General features: G+C 41.9%; 2 protein-coding genes across 4 annotated transcripts in view; both read left to right on the top strand.

Annotated features, from left to right (window-relative positions):
• Nucleotides 1-311: 311 nt before the first annotated feature.
• Nucleotides 312-7,497, top strand: rhoab (ras homolog gene family, member Ab). The gene is made up of 5 exons (XM_058084242.1): nt 312-455; nt 3,536-3,693; nt 4,671-4,791; nt 4,877-5,007; nt 5,741-7,497. Exons 2-5 carry the CDS (start codon nt 3,538-3,540, stop codon nt 5,912-5,914), a joined length of 582 nt encoding a protein of 193 aa, XP_057940225.1. The 5' UTR covers nt 312-455; nt 3,536-3,537; the 3' UTR covers nt 5,915-7,497.
• Nucleotides 7,498-10,013: 2,516 nt separating this feature from the next.
• Nucleotides 10,014-16,317, top strand: part of sema3h (sema domain, immunoglobulin domain (Ig), short basic domain, secreted, (semaphorin) 3H) — a 41,624-nt gene continuing 35,320 nt past the window's right edge. The window contains exons 1-3 of one of the 3 annotated variants that reach the window (XM_058083944.1): nt 10,014-10,119; nt 10,824-10,872; nt 15,799-16,054. In XM_058083944.1, the coding sequence (XP_057939927.1) occupies nt 15,949-16,054 (106 nt within the window). In that variant the 5' untranslated portion in view covers nt 10,014-10,119; nt 10,824-10,872; nt 15,799-15,948. Of the gene's footprint in view, nt 10,120-10,823; nt 10,873-15,529; nt 16,055-16,317 lie in introns of those variants that run through there. The other 2 variants (XM_058083945.1, XM_058083947.1) reach the window with 2 other exon arrangements.

The raw sequence follows: 16,317 nt of genomic DNA, 5'->3' as shown, positions 1-16,317 counted from the left end.
TCACAATATTCTCGTATTGTATCTGTCCTAAGGAGGACACAATACAGTAACCCTATAGTAACCCCACTTCATTGAATATTGTGGCAAAATGACCAAAGCTGGCCACTAGGTGGGGCAGTAAGCCCAAAGTTACTACGTTTCATTTGTTCTAGTGTATTTTCCCAATATAATATATAATATTGTAGTTGTTTATAATATAATATTCAATAATAATCGCATTCCGATAGCAGTTCGCCTTCCCCATCATCAACTTTATCGTGCCCGCGCAGGTGTGGCTCTGGAGCGCGTGGCCGCCACCCCTCCCCCCGCCTTTTCGAGTTCCGAGTTTCAAACCCTCGCCTGCGCGCACCCGAAAGCAATTCAATTGTATCCCAGTGAGTGAGGCTGGTGGCTGGCAGCGGCGAGCGACTCATCTCCATCGTACACGCAACTTTGTCCACACAAAAAAAACGCAGGTAAACTTACTTTAATAATAATTTTCAGATATGTTTATTTGTATTGTTTATTGTTAAAGTTATATGAAGGCTTAGTAAGCCGCAGTTAGCCGATGCTAGAGTCGCTAGCTCCCCCCCCCTAAACGACCTCCATTGCTAATGCCGCTTCCGCACTTTCCAGACAGTTATACTGTTATACTGGGGGGAAAGCTGCTCCAGTTTGAAAGCCAGAGCTGCGGTGACCTAATCCACATTAATTCAAATAAATAAGTGTGATATTGTAATTAATTATCAGTTAAAATGTATTTGTGACTATTGGCCTAGATTGGCGAATCGGTGTAGCCAAACAAAGGGTCTTTTCTCGACTGAACAGGAGGAGGTTCGTTGACTTTTATCTAAAGGCACATTCAAACCTCATTTTTTCTTATTGTTCGATCAAACATACATAATTTTCTTCTATCCTGGTAATACAAGGTGAAAATCGGCGGTGAGGTTAACTACCATTTTTAAATGTAATACCCATGACATGTAAATATGTCTTCCCAGGGTTGCCTTCAGTCAATAAAAAGCCATAGGCGCGTTTAATGTGGTTTTCTTCGGGGTGTCGAATTTGAATTGAGGCCACCCACACGTTCTTCCACTGCGGACACACTAGCCATCTGTTGCCTCTGTGATGACGCCATCTTTCTAGTGACCCACCCAGTGGCAGGCTGCTTTAAAAACACTGGTTTATACTGGGAGCTCTCTTAGGATGAGACACAGTTCTCTCTGTGTGCTACAGACTAGTCTATAGACCTTAAATCTGCGCTATGGAACACTGCGGAGTGGATGGAATCACTGGGAATGGATTTTGTTCTGATCAGCGGAGGCATGTGATCAAACAATGGACTACAATCCAACTTCATGCTGCTAAAGCAAAGCATTTTGACATAGTGTGTATTGTTGTTTACAATTACAATACACATTGTACAATTACAATTTACAACAGAGTAACATGGGTACCTCGGTAAGGCATCGGGTGTTACATTGCACTGGTTATGCATAACATGGTACAGTTCACTAATAGTGTTATTTCTGCAGTTTGACACATTTTACCCTTGAACCTGCTTACTGCACTGATAGCCTCTCATTCCATTTAATGGAATAAGATGACAGCGACAGGTCAACATCCAATTTCATTAATGCGTCCATAGATCAATGCAGCCAAAACGACCTCATTGTCGTAAGATGATTTATGGCGATGTGGTCCGACTTTCTACAATACAAATAATAACCAACTGCGGTAGGGGCAAGCCAAGATGTCGGAAAACCAAATTTTGGTAAAAATCTGTATTTAGCTTCAAAACACTAGAGGATTATGGTTTTTTTTGTGTAAAGAACAGCCACGTTGTCTACAAAATGTTCTGAAACCTTATTAATTTTACATGTGAATTTGACACGTCTTACCCGCCGTGTGTAATTTGACCTGATTTTTGTCTTGGTGGTGTCTGTGCTGACTTTAAGATTGAGAATCTTAGGCTTAGATTAAAGTTTAGGGAGGGAAATGATACAACACACATCTTAATTGGTCATTTCCCTGCTGTTACCTTTTATTGTTTAATGATTTTCTTGTTTCTTTTTTATTTTAACACAAAACCATTCAGATTGACTAGTTATAGATATTGATATTCACCTTTTTATAATGCCTTTGCTCAATGCTCTCGACTTTATCAGCTCTGAAGCAGCCGTTAGTGTTAGTGTAATGACTTGCCTTTCAGCAATGAGGTGCCATTTTTTTAAAGTGAGGGTACATTGTTATGTAGACCCAGTTGCTGGTCAAACATTGACTCTACACATGCCTCCAGGCACCCCCTGCCCCATTTTTGTTGTCTTTTCTTCAAGTCATCCAGGGAATGGGCTAATATTTTTGACAGCTCTGTCCTACTTAGATTATTTGACCATTTATAGGACGCTTGCAGCGTTGCACTAGGCTTTTTATAAAATAAAGTCATACAATCAGAATAAAAATATTAAAACTGTCCAGTATAGAAAACAGAGTGCTATTAAGCACATCAACCAAATTAGGCTTTGTTAATAAATAATAATGTTGATAATTATAAAGACAGTGCACAGGCAAATAGTTGTTCCGAAACAGCACAGCGCAGGCTGTGTTGTTTACATACCTCTGAAATGACGGTCTTCTCTCTAAACTGTGAAATCGGAGGTCTTGCCAAAGACCTACAACGTGATCTTGGTGCAGATGGTGTCACTGTGCATCGTTCAACTCTTCAGTGCACTTTGCACAAGGGGATGCTGTCTAATTATAAGTATCCGGGTCGTCACTTCTTTGGAGTCATCTATGATCTTGTCAGATCATCAGAGCCGTGTGACGACTTAATCCTTAAAAAAATAACATTAATTAAATAAAAATAATGCGCTGCATGGTAGTCGAGTGGTTAGCGCGCAGACCTCATAGCTAGGAGACCAGGGTTCAAGTCCACCCTCGGCCAACTCTGTGTGGAGTTTGCATGTTCTCCCCATGCATGCGTGGGTTTTCTCCCACATTTTTCTCCCACATTCCAAAAACATGCTAGGTTAATTGGCGACTCCAAATTGTCCATAGGTGTGAGTGTGAATGGTTGTTTGTCTATATGTGCCCTGTGATTGGCTGGCGACCAGTCCAGGGTGTACCCCGCCTCTCGCCCAAAGACTGCTGGGATAGGCTCCAGCACCCCCAGCGACCCTCGTGAGGATAAGCGGTAGAAAATGAATGAATGAAATAAAAATAATTGCCAAGATTGGGGCAAATGGATGTTTTTCTCTTTAATTTGACTTGAAAGTTCTTCCGTTTTATTGGGTGTACGTGTTTGTTTCCCAATAACTTCCTCTTACTTTGTTGCACAACTTGCTTCCTCAAAGCCTCATCTGGTTGGTACGTAATAACTATAAGAATTCCCGGAACCTAAAGTGTCATATCATGTTAACATGTATTCCTCCCCGCCCCCCATGGTTTCCATCCATATGCTCTAGTTTTGTGGCCATTATATCACAGGAATGCCTTGAGGAAACTCATGTTTCATGATATGTTGGTGACATTTTCTTAATTTATTCCCCCCCTGTAGGGATGGCAGCCATCCGTAAGAAGCTGGTGATAGTCGGGGATGGAGCTTGTGGGAAGACCTGCCTCTTGATTGTCTTTAGCAAAGACCAATTCCCTGAGGTTTACGTCCCCACTGTGTTTGAGAACTATGTGGCTGACATAGAGGTGGACAGCAAACAGGTAAGAGACCTACTTGGACCTTCTATCAAACCCCCATTTTGTCAAGTTCTTTCCTGTCCCTAGTCTGTAAAATGTGTCTGGGGGAGAGACGACTGTATGTTTATTAGGTAGTGTCATTGGAGCACCTTATCCACACTAGAACTCCGGTTAGAGAGTGAGTCCGGACACTGTGGCAGAACTGTATGGACTTTATAGATTACAGTCCAATACCAACTGACAGGTTAAGTGGTATGCCGTAATGAGTCTGGTTTCTGAAATGAATGAACATCAGCACAAATACAGGTCACTAGCTTGAAACAGCACAGGCTAATCTACGCAACACATACACTGTATTTGGCTATGGAAAGGGCGGCAACACGTTAGCTAGCATGTGAAAGGGTCAGTATAATAAATGGGCGGTATTCGCTGCCTAATTAGCATATACATAACGACCGTGAACAGTCGTTAACAGTCGTAACAGCCCATTAGCTTACCTTTCTCATGAACGCCGACAGACATGTATGGAAAGGCTAGGCTGTGGTCTTACAGAGGACCTTTTAGCTACCCCGCAAGTTGCCTGGTACAAACACGACCACAGTCTGTCCTGAACAGTGCCTGCACCAAACATCGCTATAAGAGATATGTAGGATGATTCCCTGTCTATTAATGCTCAAGTTGTCCATGCAAATTTTGACTGAGAATTAACTCAGTAATTACATTCAATATTTGAAGTTATTTGAGATAAAAAAAAAATTATGCATTTAAGTGTGCAGGAGTGAGGGTACATGGCTTCAGGTCAAATGTGTGAAGGGGTACACGACTTACCACGATGCCGGTGACTATTGGTGATTCTGAGGTTAATTGAAATGTGCCATTAATATAGCATTTACAGGTTTATGTATGTTTCAGTGTAATTACTGTTTTTAAACTGACAGTAGACCGCAGTCTTTCCACAGCGTTCACTGTGTAATTGTGTTATACATTGATGGATGTTTCAGGTGGAGTTGGCGCTGTGGGACACGGCTGGTCAGGAGGACTATGACAGGCTCCGACCTCTCTCCTATCCAGACACTGACGTCATTCTCATGTGCTTTTCCATAGACAGCCCTGACAGCTTGGGTGAGTGCAAACCAAATCAAAATCTGGGATATGGTCTTTTTGAACGTATTTCCAACTGACAAGATGCTCTTTTATTTTAATCTAGAAAACATTCCGGAGAAGTGGACACCCGAGGTGAAACATTTCTGTCCCAATGTTCCCATTATTCTGGTCGGGAACAAGAAAGACCTGCGCAATGATGAGCACACGCGCCGCGAGCTGGCTAAGATGAAACAGGTACAGTCATGTTCAAAAATACATTTTTCGTGTTTCGTGTGACGTCACATCCTGTAATATTTGACCACAGCCATACAGGCAGAGGCTTTGAAAGGAAACAAACTGGCTAACTTTTCTAATTGGATGTCGGGCTCTGCACGCATTGCTACTACATCTTCACCAAACTGTGGTGAAGGAAGATGCAGTCACCCATGTAATACAAACTGAATATGAAAGATATTTTTATTATGACACTCTTGTTTTGTTTGCGCAGACATGGGCCAAAAGACGCTCTTATGTTGAAGGAGGGTCACGAAAGTGTGTTCCGTGTGTAGAGAATGTGTATTTACATCTAAGACAAGCTGCGTTCAAAATAAACGTGCTTCTCATATTTTTTTCCCCCCACTCAGAATCTGCACATTTTCATCGGACATATGTTTTTTAAATCAAAGAATTATAACACAATGTGGTGAAAATATACACATCGAGACGACTTGCCGTCCGAAATTAGGCTACCATGACGTCTTAAGTGTACCTCTCCGGTTTCTTTTGGGGTTTTTGTTAACCAGTCCATTAAGGGATTTGATAGAAATTAGCCTGTCCGGTTGGGGATGGCTGATTTACACACAACTGGACTTTTATACGTCCTTTTCCCATGTTGCCATTTAGCATGTTGTAGCAGCATTTTAAACAAGCTTTGGCCAGTGCACTGATGAGATGCGTAATTATTTCACATTTCCTCGTTCTCCAACAGGAGCCTGTGAAGTCTGAAGAGGGCCGGGAAATGGCAGTCCGGATTGCAGCATTTGGCTACATGGAATGCTCTGCCAAGACCAAGGATGGCGTACGAGAGGTGTTTGAGATGGCCACAAGGGCGGCGCTGCAGGCACGCCGCAGAAAAAATAATGGTAAATGTGCGCTGCTGTGAAGTGGCGCATATCTTGGAACAATTCGGACCTGGCCCAGTTGTACCCTGTGGCCTGGGAGGGAATGGAGGCATTACTAGACGAGAGTGGGAGGGACGACTGGACTGCTGTTAAGGAGACTGAATTCACCCTGGGACTTTTGGTTTGGGCGGCTTTGATGGAGAGGGATTGGGGCGGGGTTGGAAAGGTATACCATTGGACTCTTTGTGGGCTTGCTGCAAAAAGGGGGGCACTGCACACCAGCCAAAGACAGCTACGGCATGTCCGCCCCCTCGCCCCTCCTTGAAGGTTATTAAGAGATCTTTGCTGAAAATCATGTGATTCTTCAAGGTTAGTTTCCTTCCTGGATGACTTGACAGGTCAGTGTGTGCCAGAAGTATGGTTAAGAATGGCTTTTAACCCCAAATGTGGAACTAATCACATTTCAATTCAGTTTATGAGCCAAAGTGGACAAATCCATGGATATATTAAATGGGGGTGGGGGTTATTCCTAGAGTTTTAATATAATATTTGGCTGTAAACATGTTTTTAAGATTTTCCCTGGGGTGTCGCGTCCCCGTCACATGTCCCAGAGCCAAGAGGTCCGTCAGCAAGGCTAATCCTGTGCTTACAGACTCGCTATGTCCGCACACTGAGACCTCAGCCCGCTTTCAGCTATATGTTGCAATTGACACATCGCTATCAGTTACTGCATTCAGTGTTAGGATGCAACCTTCATTTGACCCCTGCGGTGTAATATGATGTGCCCACAGCTTTTACAAGTGTTGCCAATTTAAAGCTACTACGTAAATCACGACAACCTGCCTCAAATCTCCTCTCATGGCCTCGTCCCTCACACCCATTCCTCCCTTCTTTACCACAAAGTCCGACTGCCGGTGTGGATCAAGAACAAGGAGAGTTTTGCATCTATATGCACACCATTCATGTCTTAGACCCAGGAGGACATCTTTGTTTTCATTTCTCAAAAAACTGACAAAATTTTGGAACCTCATTACTTTAAGGGTATTTTTTCAAACAGAATTCAAGAGTGTTTTTAATTCCAAAAATGCTAACGGTGGCCTGTTAAGTATTCTCTCTTACAATTGTCGTTCTTCCTGACTGACATGGAGTTTAATCCAGAAACCTACTCTTGTATTGTTATATGCTACTTTAAAAATGTCCTGAATATATTGTCTGTCAGTATTTAAGAGAAAGGGAAAAAACAAGAGGTGGGACATTAGCTGTTGCTTGCTTTATCGGAATTCTCCTGTTATTTACACTTGGTGGCCTGTCGGTCATCCCGGGAGAAAGGCTGGATTACTGCAATGTCCATGTTTTTGTCTCGAAACTGAAAAGACAAAATCAAGAGTTAAAAACAAGGCCTCCTTATGTACAAATCATTGTTATTTCTTGTTTTATTGAATGTTCAAAATCCTAACATTCTTTTGAATGCTGAAGTTAAAAAAAAACAACAGGGAAACCACGCTGTATGCAACGTTTGTAAATATGAATGATGGGTCTTGTTCCTACTTGACGACACACGCACAGGACTGGAAACTGTATTTGTAAAGTAGCTTTGGTTTGTGTAATAAATTACTTTCTATAACACCTTGCTCTTCTTTATGATGGGAGTCCGGAATGAGAAGAGGCACTAAAAGTCAGTCGATGCCCAAAAGTCATACCGCTGGAGTGATGGATGAGCGGTTTTATGATGCTGCAATAAAACGTTCCTGTGCAGGGCTGTACGCTTAGCTTTTTCATTAGGAGCACCTGTGCACAGCAACGCACATGTGCACTCGTACATACAGGGTGTGTCTGAAAAGTGTCACAATTATTTCAAGTCTAAACAGTTGACATGGTTTAACCTTCCAAGTAACCCCCCTTAAGTGTAATGTACGTTCTTCTATGCACTGCTGGAAGGCCCCTCAGCTCCGTCGCTCCAACCCTCTCGCTGTAAGGAGGTTGTTCCAGCATGATTATGTTCTCTGCAAGAACTGCTGGATGCTTTGGACGTCATTGACATTGCAAGTTGTCCTGCCACAACTCTCGCCTCCTCCAGCCCTGCAGGACCGTCTGGCCCCGTGGCAAAAAACATCAATACTTGCATCCCACTCCACCACAACACACCACACCCATCATTAAGTTCACCATACAAAATACCCGTAGATGTTCACATGATAGATGTGGCATGATGCCGCTCACTGGACTAACAATGCTGGCCTTTTTATAGGCCTGCAAAACCAATCCTGAAATTACACAGACACCCACTGAGTATTGCGTAATGTGTATTTGGTCCACTTTTGCTCAGAGTCCAACTCCTGTACAATGAACTGTGACATCATGACAACTCATTATCTCAACTACCTGAGTACTAAGACAATAAATCCACACAAGAATTATGTAAATAGTGAATTAGTGCATGTTGAAAACAGGAAGTGAACACTGTATTAGCAATTGAGCATCTGAGTCAGGGTAGGATTAAAAAAGCGTAGCTCCTTCCTATTAAGGGCCTTAAATATAGATAGTATTGTCCCCTACTTTTCCTTGGGTGTAACCTAACTTAAACGGTTAGTGCCCCACCATACGTAAACACCGCTCCATAATAAAGATCATTCATAAAGACTACTCAGTGCTTATCTACAGGAGCCAGTGTACGCTCTAATGTTGCCCTCATAGAAATGACTGCGGGCTCCTAAGAGTTGAAACCACAGTCCGGAAGGAAGATCGTCACTGCCACTCCACCCAAAGCGGTGGCCAGACACAGTAAAAAAAAATGCAGCACCGGCCTCCAGAGTATAGAGGGGAGGGGAAACTGCAGCGATTGCGGTGGGGGTTTTTTTTAAGCTTTTTTTCCATTCTCTTAACGCCTCCTCCTACTCCTCTCCTTGTCCTGCGCTTGCTCCTGCTTCTAGTTCTTCAGTGTGCAGCTCCACATGCTAGCAAACGCCGGGTTTATATACCATTCTATTTTTAGCCCAGCGCGAGCCCAACTATTTTTAACCAATATGTGCTCATCGCTAGCTGGAATCATCCAATGAAATAACAGCTACTAGCTACACAAGGACCAATGGGAGGGCCGAAGCGGAGAGAAGAGGCGTGACCAAAAACAGATATGCCAGAGCACTCTGTTGATTTCCCAAGCCAGCACTATTTTACATATAATCTGATGTGATTATCACTTAACATTTTATATGGTGTTTATATTTACATGTGACAAAAATATTTACAAAATGTTTTAATTCTCATTGTGCACGTCCACTTTATCGATAAACGATCTCTGTTAGTGACACGTAGGATGGCTTTGCTTACGTCTTAGTTTAGATTTAGTTTTGATATGATTTTGGTGATGACTACAACAGGGGACTGCCCACTTTTGTGAGTCACCCCTACACCCACCTATTCTGTTGTTTCCCAAAGTTATTTTTAGGCTCCATACATACCGAAACACAATTATCGTCACCAGTCTAGTCTGTGTATAGTCTGACAAGATAGATAAGACATTGGGTTTACCCTCTATGTTTTCTTATCAACATAAAATGCAGATCAACATCAACAAGGTGCAATCTAATACAAAAAAGTATACGAAATTAATTAACTTTTAGCACCAACGAGAAAAACGCGTTGTTAATTAATTACATGGGAGTTAAGAACGCTATATATTCTTATTCTTATTAAAAAAAAACAAACAAATCTGCCACTTGTCCGCTTTCGCGCAACATTATACTGTACATGACATCACACTGACCTCTAGCGGTACAAATGACACATTACAGAACAGTACTGCAGACTGCAGCTGCTTCCGCATTATGCCCTGGGCGGGTTTGGACGCCATGATAGAAGGCATAATGGGCGAGTTTTGGACGCCATGATAGAAGGCAGAATGCAGAAATTGCTCAAATAGACATTGGGCGGGAGTGGGTTTTCTCCGGGTACTCCGGTTTCCTCCCACAAAAAGTAAATTAAATAAGGAACAAGTTGCTTATTTTTTCAGGAGTATGATAAATACATAGAAATAGCTGCCGACCATTTAAGTTTGATGTTTAAGGTGACTTTTTATACGAACAACCACTGTTAATGTCTATTGTGTCGTATTGGTGTAATATAGGTCTTCGCCAGCAGAAGGCATTCAAGGCATCAGTCGCTGACCTACTGGTGGAAGACGAAGAAAAAGCTGTTAGTAGGTGATCAGACATGTGCCTATGAGTAACCTATATCCCCTTGTTTGCAGGTAAGATGATTTATAAGCCATACAGAAGTAATAGACAGTTGTAACAAGTGTCTACCTAAAGAAAGAATACACAAGTTAATTAGAAATGGAAAATAGGATAAAACAGTGGTAAGAAACAATGGTTAAGAGTACTACAAAATTGTTTTTTGAGCTTATTAAGGTGTGCTCATACGGTAAAATCAATATTGTCTTCTGTTTATTGCTATATATATATATATATATATATATATATATATATATATATATAAAAGCTGTTAGTCAGATAAACTTACATAAACAAAATGGAGACTTGGGGTTTGATATCAACCCAAGGCAGAGACACAAACCTCATGCTTCTGAACAAACAGAATAACTGGGTGACAATGAAGGCTCATTAACTGCAATGTTCACACTCAATCCATGCAACACAGGGCCGCTAGTGTGCACCGTAGTGTCTGTGTGTGCTTCATGCAGAACGGGAGCGGTGAGATGTGAGGCTGGTAATGATCTCCACGGCCAGATCTCACACACCAGTTGACTAGTGGACATCACTTGTCAGCGAGAAAATCAGAGGCTTTTTTGTTCCAGATAGCGGGGTGTTTTTCCTGTTGTAATTAAAAGACCCCGCTGGTCGGGTCACAAATGATGCTGCCGTGATGACCCTGATGGCGGAGATGCTACATCACATATCTAAATGTCTCTCATGCCCCCCCCCCCCACTGTAGGTGTGTGATGCAACTGGAACATCATGATATTGTTGGAGCTTCGTCTGAGGTACTGATTTAACTTTTCCGACTGATCTGCATCAAGATCCAATGAATGGGAACGCCATGCACACTGTAAACCTGAATGTTCAAAGTACTTAAATAAATGAAGTTATGCATACTCAAAATTCTTAAAAAAGTTCTAATTATGTCAAGTTTATTTAACATGTTGTTCCATTTTGAGTACTTTTAACTAATATGTTTTGATTAATTTGAACTATGGCTATATTAATTAAGATTAAATTAAAAACATAATTTACATACAACTTAAGACACTGTAAATCTGAATGCTCAAAATAATTAATTGGTAAAAGTATATTCATTCATTTTCTACCGCTTTTCCTCACGAGGGTCGCGGGGGGTGCTGGAGCCTATCCCAGCTGTTTTCGGGCGAGAGGCGGGGTACACCCTGGACTGGTGGCCAGCCAATCACAGGGCACATATAGACAAACAACCATTCACACTCACATTCATACCTATGGACAATTTGGAGTTGCCAATTAACCTAGCATGTTTTTGGAATGTGGGAAGAAACCGGAGTACCCGAAGAAAACCCACGCATGCATGGGGAGCACATGTAAACTCGGGTCTCCCAGCTGTGAGGTTTGCGCGCTAACCACTCGACCGCCGTGCAGCCAAAATTGAAGTATTAAATTATACTTTTTTTTGCAGAGTGATTAGCATGTAAGCACATGGTTGAATGGTTGTTTGTCTATATGTGCCCTGCGATTGGCTGGCAACCAGTCCAGGGTGTACCCCGCCTCTTACCCAAAGTCAGCTGGGATGCACGCATGCACCCACGCATGCACGGGGTATAAGTATAGTCAACTTAAAATTTTCTTAAAAGTTCTACTTATAAATATTGATTGCCAGTTGCATTAGCTGTCTTTTCAGTTTATTTAACTTGTAATTTTTGATTAATATGAATTCATAGTTACTTTATAAAAAAAAGTATCTATTAAACATGAATAAATCAAACCAAGAATCAATTGAGAATAAATCCATTGCATCAGATAAATTTGTACTGTGTAGGTTACACATGCACACCTTCTTCCTATGGAAAAAGTTGAAATGAGAACGAAAATTAAAGAATGGAGAATGCATGTCAGAGAGAATGCGAAAAAGAAAGCTATTTCTCTCTTCACCCCAAAATTAAAAAAAAAAAAAGTATATCAACTCCAAATATTAAAGCTCTGATATACTCAAATGTTTGAGTTTATGAACTCAAAAAAAATGCGGCAACTGATTGCCTCACTTTTTTTGAGTTCTGCTAACTTATTCGGGTTTACAGTGCATGAATCCGCGACCAAAAACTCCCCAGCCATTTGACCCGTTCATCCATTTTTCCAATTGTATCTAGTCTAAAATCATCTGATGCAAACATGTGCATCAAATATTTCATTCATGAAGAGCAGCCTTGCCTGGGATCAATTCCATGTTGTACGGACTTGTGTAACACCATTTTTTAATTGGGCGAAACAAGGCAGCCTTAATGATAATACAGTACAGCTGCATAAATCACTCATGTATCACAACTCCATGGAGAGAAAGAGCATATACTCGTTCATTTGTACTCAACCTAAATTCATTATTTATCCCAGGGAATCGAATACATTCTCCCAGCTAGCCTGTGATTGAACTCGAAAAAAAATAATTACGCCCCCACACCCAAAGATCTGCTATCTAATGGGAAAAACAGCAGCAGAAAAAAAAGCAGTGCGGGTTTTAATGATTGCATTTGGGGCAGAAAACACTTTTATTGAATTTAAAAGGGGACAATATGGTGGTGTAGTGGTTATAGCACATCTGCCTCACAGTGAGGCGTTCCGGATTTCAATCTCTATGTGCAGTTTGGATGTGGGGTTTCTCCAGATAGTCTTGTACTTCTTCCCACATCTCCAAAACTTTCATGTTTGGCTAATTGGGGTGTGGCCTACCATTTGCGGCCCACGGCTCGTTATTTGTTGAAGCTCTCGTTGCAGAAAATAAACAGTACGTCTCTGCAGGAAGACAAGAAGAAAGCAATTTGGTTGTAAACAGCTGTGACATTGCTAACACCGTCAACGAGAATGTATATATATATATATATATATATATATATATATATCTGGCCTACAGTGCACGGCCATATAAGGAAGTCCAGTAGTGGTGGGCTAAACCAGGGCTCTACATTAAAAACCAAAATGACGGGAATCCTTAAGGTGAGAACTACTTGCCCGAACTTGCCCCATGTAAAATGAAAAGACTGCCATAATGATATCATGTAATTTTTTGTGGCATCACATGAGAATCTCAAATAAATAAAATAATGAAATAAATAATACCTTACACATGGTAGTCGTAGTAAGCAGTGATATTTATAAGTTGTGCACCACAATGAAACATTATTGAATAGACACATTTGTGTACTAGTAAAGTGTTTTTAATCCAGAAAAAAAGCTCAATGGTCAAACAATAATTTGTGAAGCAAAGGTGAGAAAAATCCACTGAGAAATTGAACCGCTAGATTTTGTAGCTTGTGCAAAATCAGCACTTGGTATTGGATCTAATGGGTGGTGTTTCATTGTGACCACTTCAAATTGTCACAGCAATGTGATTCACTCACCTGTGCCATCATTTGATTTGCTGCCGCTAATAAAATACTTGTTTAGGAGGCACTGTTTCATCACTTTTTGGTGTTTTCCTTCAGAAGTTGTTGAAGAATTAGACGATGTTGGCAGCGACGCCATGATGGATGTTTTCGTTGTCAAACGATCGCTGATTGGTTGATCGCGAACAACGGGTGTGGGTAAAACGCGGACTGTGGATTACGGACCGCGGTCTAAATAAACGATTCTGATTGGTCCATTTCAAGATTTGCAAGGATTGCTTTGCAAATTACCACCGGAATTACGCAGTCCGTGTTTTACCAACACCCAACAAGAACCGCTTTAAAAAAACTCTTGGCAGTATGGCATGCCAAAGTACACTTGCCCGACGGGAATATCACTGATTAGATTTACTTGCCCGAATTTTGTTTTAACTTGCCCCGGGCCATCGGTACATCGTTATTGTCGAGCCCTGTAAACCGTTCATTTCAGTCACCAGGATCATTTCGGTTCATTCAGTCAAAAGATCAGTTCATTTCAATCAATTGGTCGTTAGCTTGGGATCTCCCACTGTGCATAGACCCGGTCAGCCGTGTCGAGTCAGTCCGTTCACTCATGTTCACGTTCGGTCCGACTCAACAGTGCAACAACACGTGATGACTAGTGGTGTGTCTGTCATGAACGAACAGGTCAAAAGAACTAGTTAACGGAATGAACGAGGTCACCGACAGTGTCGGTCAATCTCTCGGCCTCGGTCTTTTAGTCAGATAACCCCACCCACCCACAGAGCGAGGCACGATGATAGGATAAGACACGCAGACAGTGAACATACTCTCCAGCCAATCAAAAAAAAGCATTTGCAACTGAATGGACTGAACGGGTATTTTAGGGGCGGTGACCTTGTTCATTTCGTTTACAAAAAATAACTAGTTCTTTTGACCCGTTCGGTCATGACCGACACACCACTAAAGTCCGGCGCTCTGTGACATCACAAAGAGCAGAGAAGACCAGAAAGAAAAAAAACTCAGACATGCAAACCTCATTATCTGAAACTTTAGCATCGTTTAACACGAGAATACAACATTCTAACTATATTTATATGTCAAAAAAGTGGAAATAGGTCCCCTTTATTTATAATATAATTATAATTTTTAAATACACTGTATAAAAATAAGGCTGCACGGCAGTCAAGTGGGTTTTCTCTGGGTACTCCGGTTTCCTCCCACATTCCAAAAACATGCTAGGTTAATTGGCGACTCCAAATTGTCCATAGGTATGAATGTGAGTGTGAATGGTTGTTTGTCTATATGTGCCCTGTGATTGGCTGGCAACCAGTCCAGGGTGTACCCCGCCTCTCGCCCGAAGACAGCTGGGATAGGCTCCAGCACCCTCCGTGACCCTTGTGAGGATAAGCGGTAGAAAATGAATGAATGAATGAATGTATAAAAATATTTTTTATATTAAATATTTTATAAAGTGCTGCATGGCGGTCGAGTGGTTAGCGCGCAGACCTCACAGCTAGGAGACCCGAGTTCGATCCCACCCTCGGCCATCTCTGTGTGGAGTTTGCATGTTCTCCCCGTGCATGTATGGGTTTTCTCCGGGTACTCCGGTTTCCTCCCACATTCCAAAAACATGTTAGGTTAATTGGCGACTCCAAATTGTCCATAGGTATGAATGTGAGTGTGAATGGTTGTTTGTCTATATGTGCCCTGTGATTGGCTGGCCACCAGTCCAGGGGGAGACAGCTGGGATAGGCTCCAGCACCACCATGACCCTTGTGAGGATAAGCGGTAGAAAATGAATGAATGAATATTTTATATATATATATTTTTCTATATTATGCCTAAAATTTACAGGGGGAGGCTCCGACTCACCCAAAAACCTTATTGAGGAGAAAATACAGACATGACATAAATTATTGGGGGGAAAATCTTAAAAAGAAACTTCCCTCAGATTCGTCCTCATGTTGATACCACAACGTGTGCACATGTGTGTGTGTGTGTGTTTGAGAAAGAGAGAGAGAGTGAGTGAGTGTGAGTGCGAGAGAAAAGCAGTCACATGCAGAGAGGAGCCGGAACGAGAGACAGAGCAGAAGAGAGCTGTCAAGCTGGAAGGAGGCAGCGGGGAGACGACTTTTGTTTTCTTTTTTACCCCTTGGAATACATTCTCTTTACATCTCTTGACACCCACCGACACACTCACAATTCAAAGACGCAAACCCCACTGATGTGCTGCTCTGCTGCTTTCAAAGAGCACTAAATTATTTCCAGGATCTGCACTTGGACTGTTTTAATTTAGCATCTTCGACTCCATTGGGATTTATTTGTATATATATTTATTTCTAGACTACATGTGCGTGCTGCAACGTGTGCACCTGAACACACCATCAAGACAGTTGGGGTACTTGTAAGTTGCTGGAATTTGTCCGATCTGGACTGAAGACTGAAGACTCCGTGGGTGTTGGTGTGGTAAAACAGAGCAGAAGTAGGAGGAGGATGATGATGTGTGGGCCAGTGACACTTGCGCTTCTAATCCACCTCGGAGCCACCTTAGCAGGGGCCTGGAAAGCATCTCAGCCAAGACTGCAGTTCACACACACGGGTAAGAAGAAACACAACTCTATCACTCGTAAAGTTAAGGTTCATTGTTTGTTGATTAGAATGAAAAGAAATATTGTCTTCAGTATTTCAAACCAGACTTTTATTTCCTGTTTATGGTCAGATAAAGCCATGTCGATGCGACATTACTAATTCATCTCGACCCCTGCTGTCTTTTTGACAGCTTCAGGATTCAGAGTCAAGCATCTGTGACCATTGCAGAGCTTCCGACAAAGAAATAATTATCTGATGGCACAATTCCCAGCC

This window comes from Doryrhamphus excisus, chromosome 10 (genome assembly GCF_030265055.1).
Source record: "Doryrhamphus excisus isolate RoL2022-K1 chromosome 10, RoL_Dexc_1.0, whole genome shotgun sequence".
Taxonomy (NCBI): Eukaryota; Metazoa; Chordata; class Actinopteri; order Syngnathiformes; family Syngnathidae; genus Doryrhamphus; species Doryrhamphus excisus.
The sequence above is the reverse complement of the archived record's forward strand: the minus strand, read 5'-3'. Positions and strand labels throughout refer to the sequence as shown.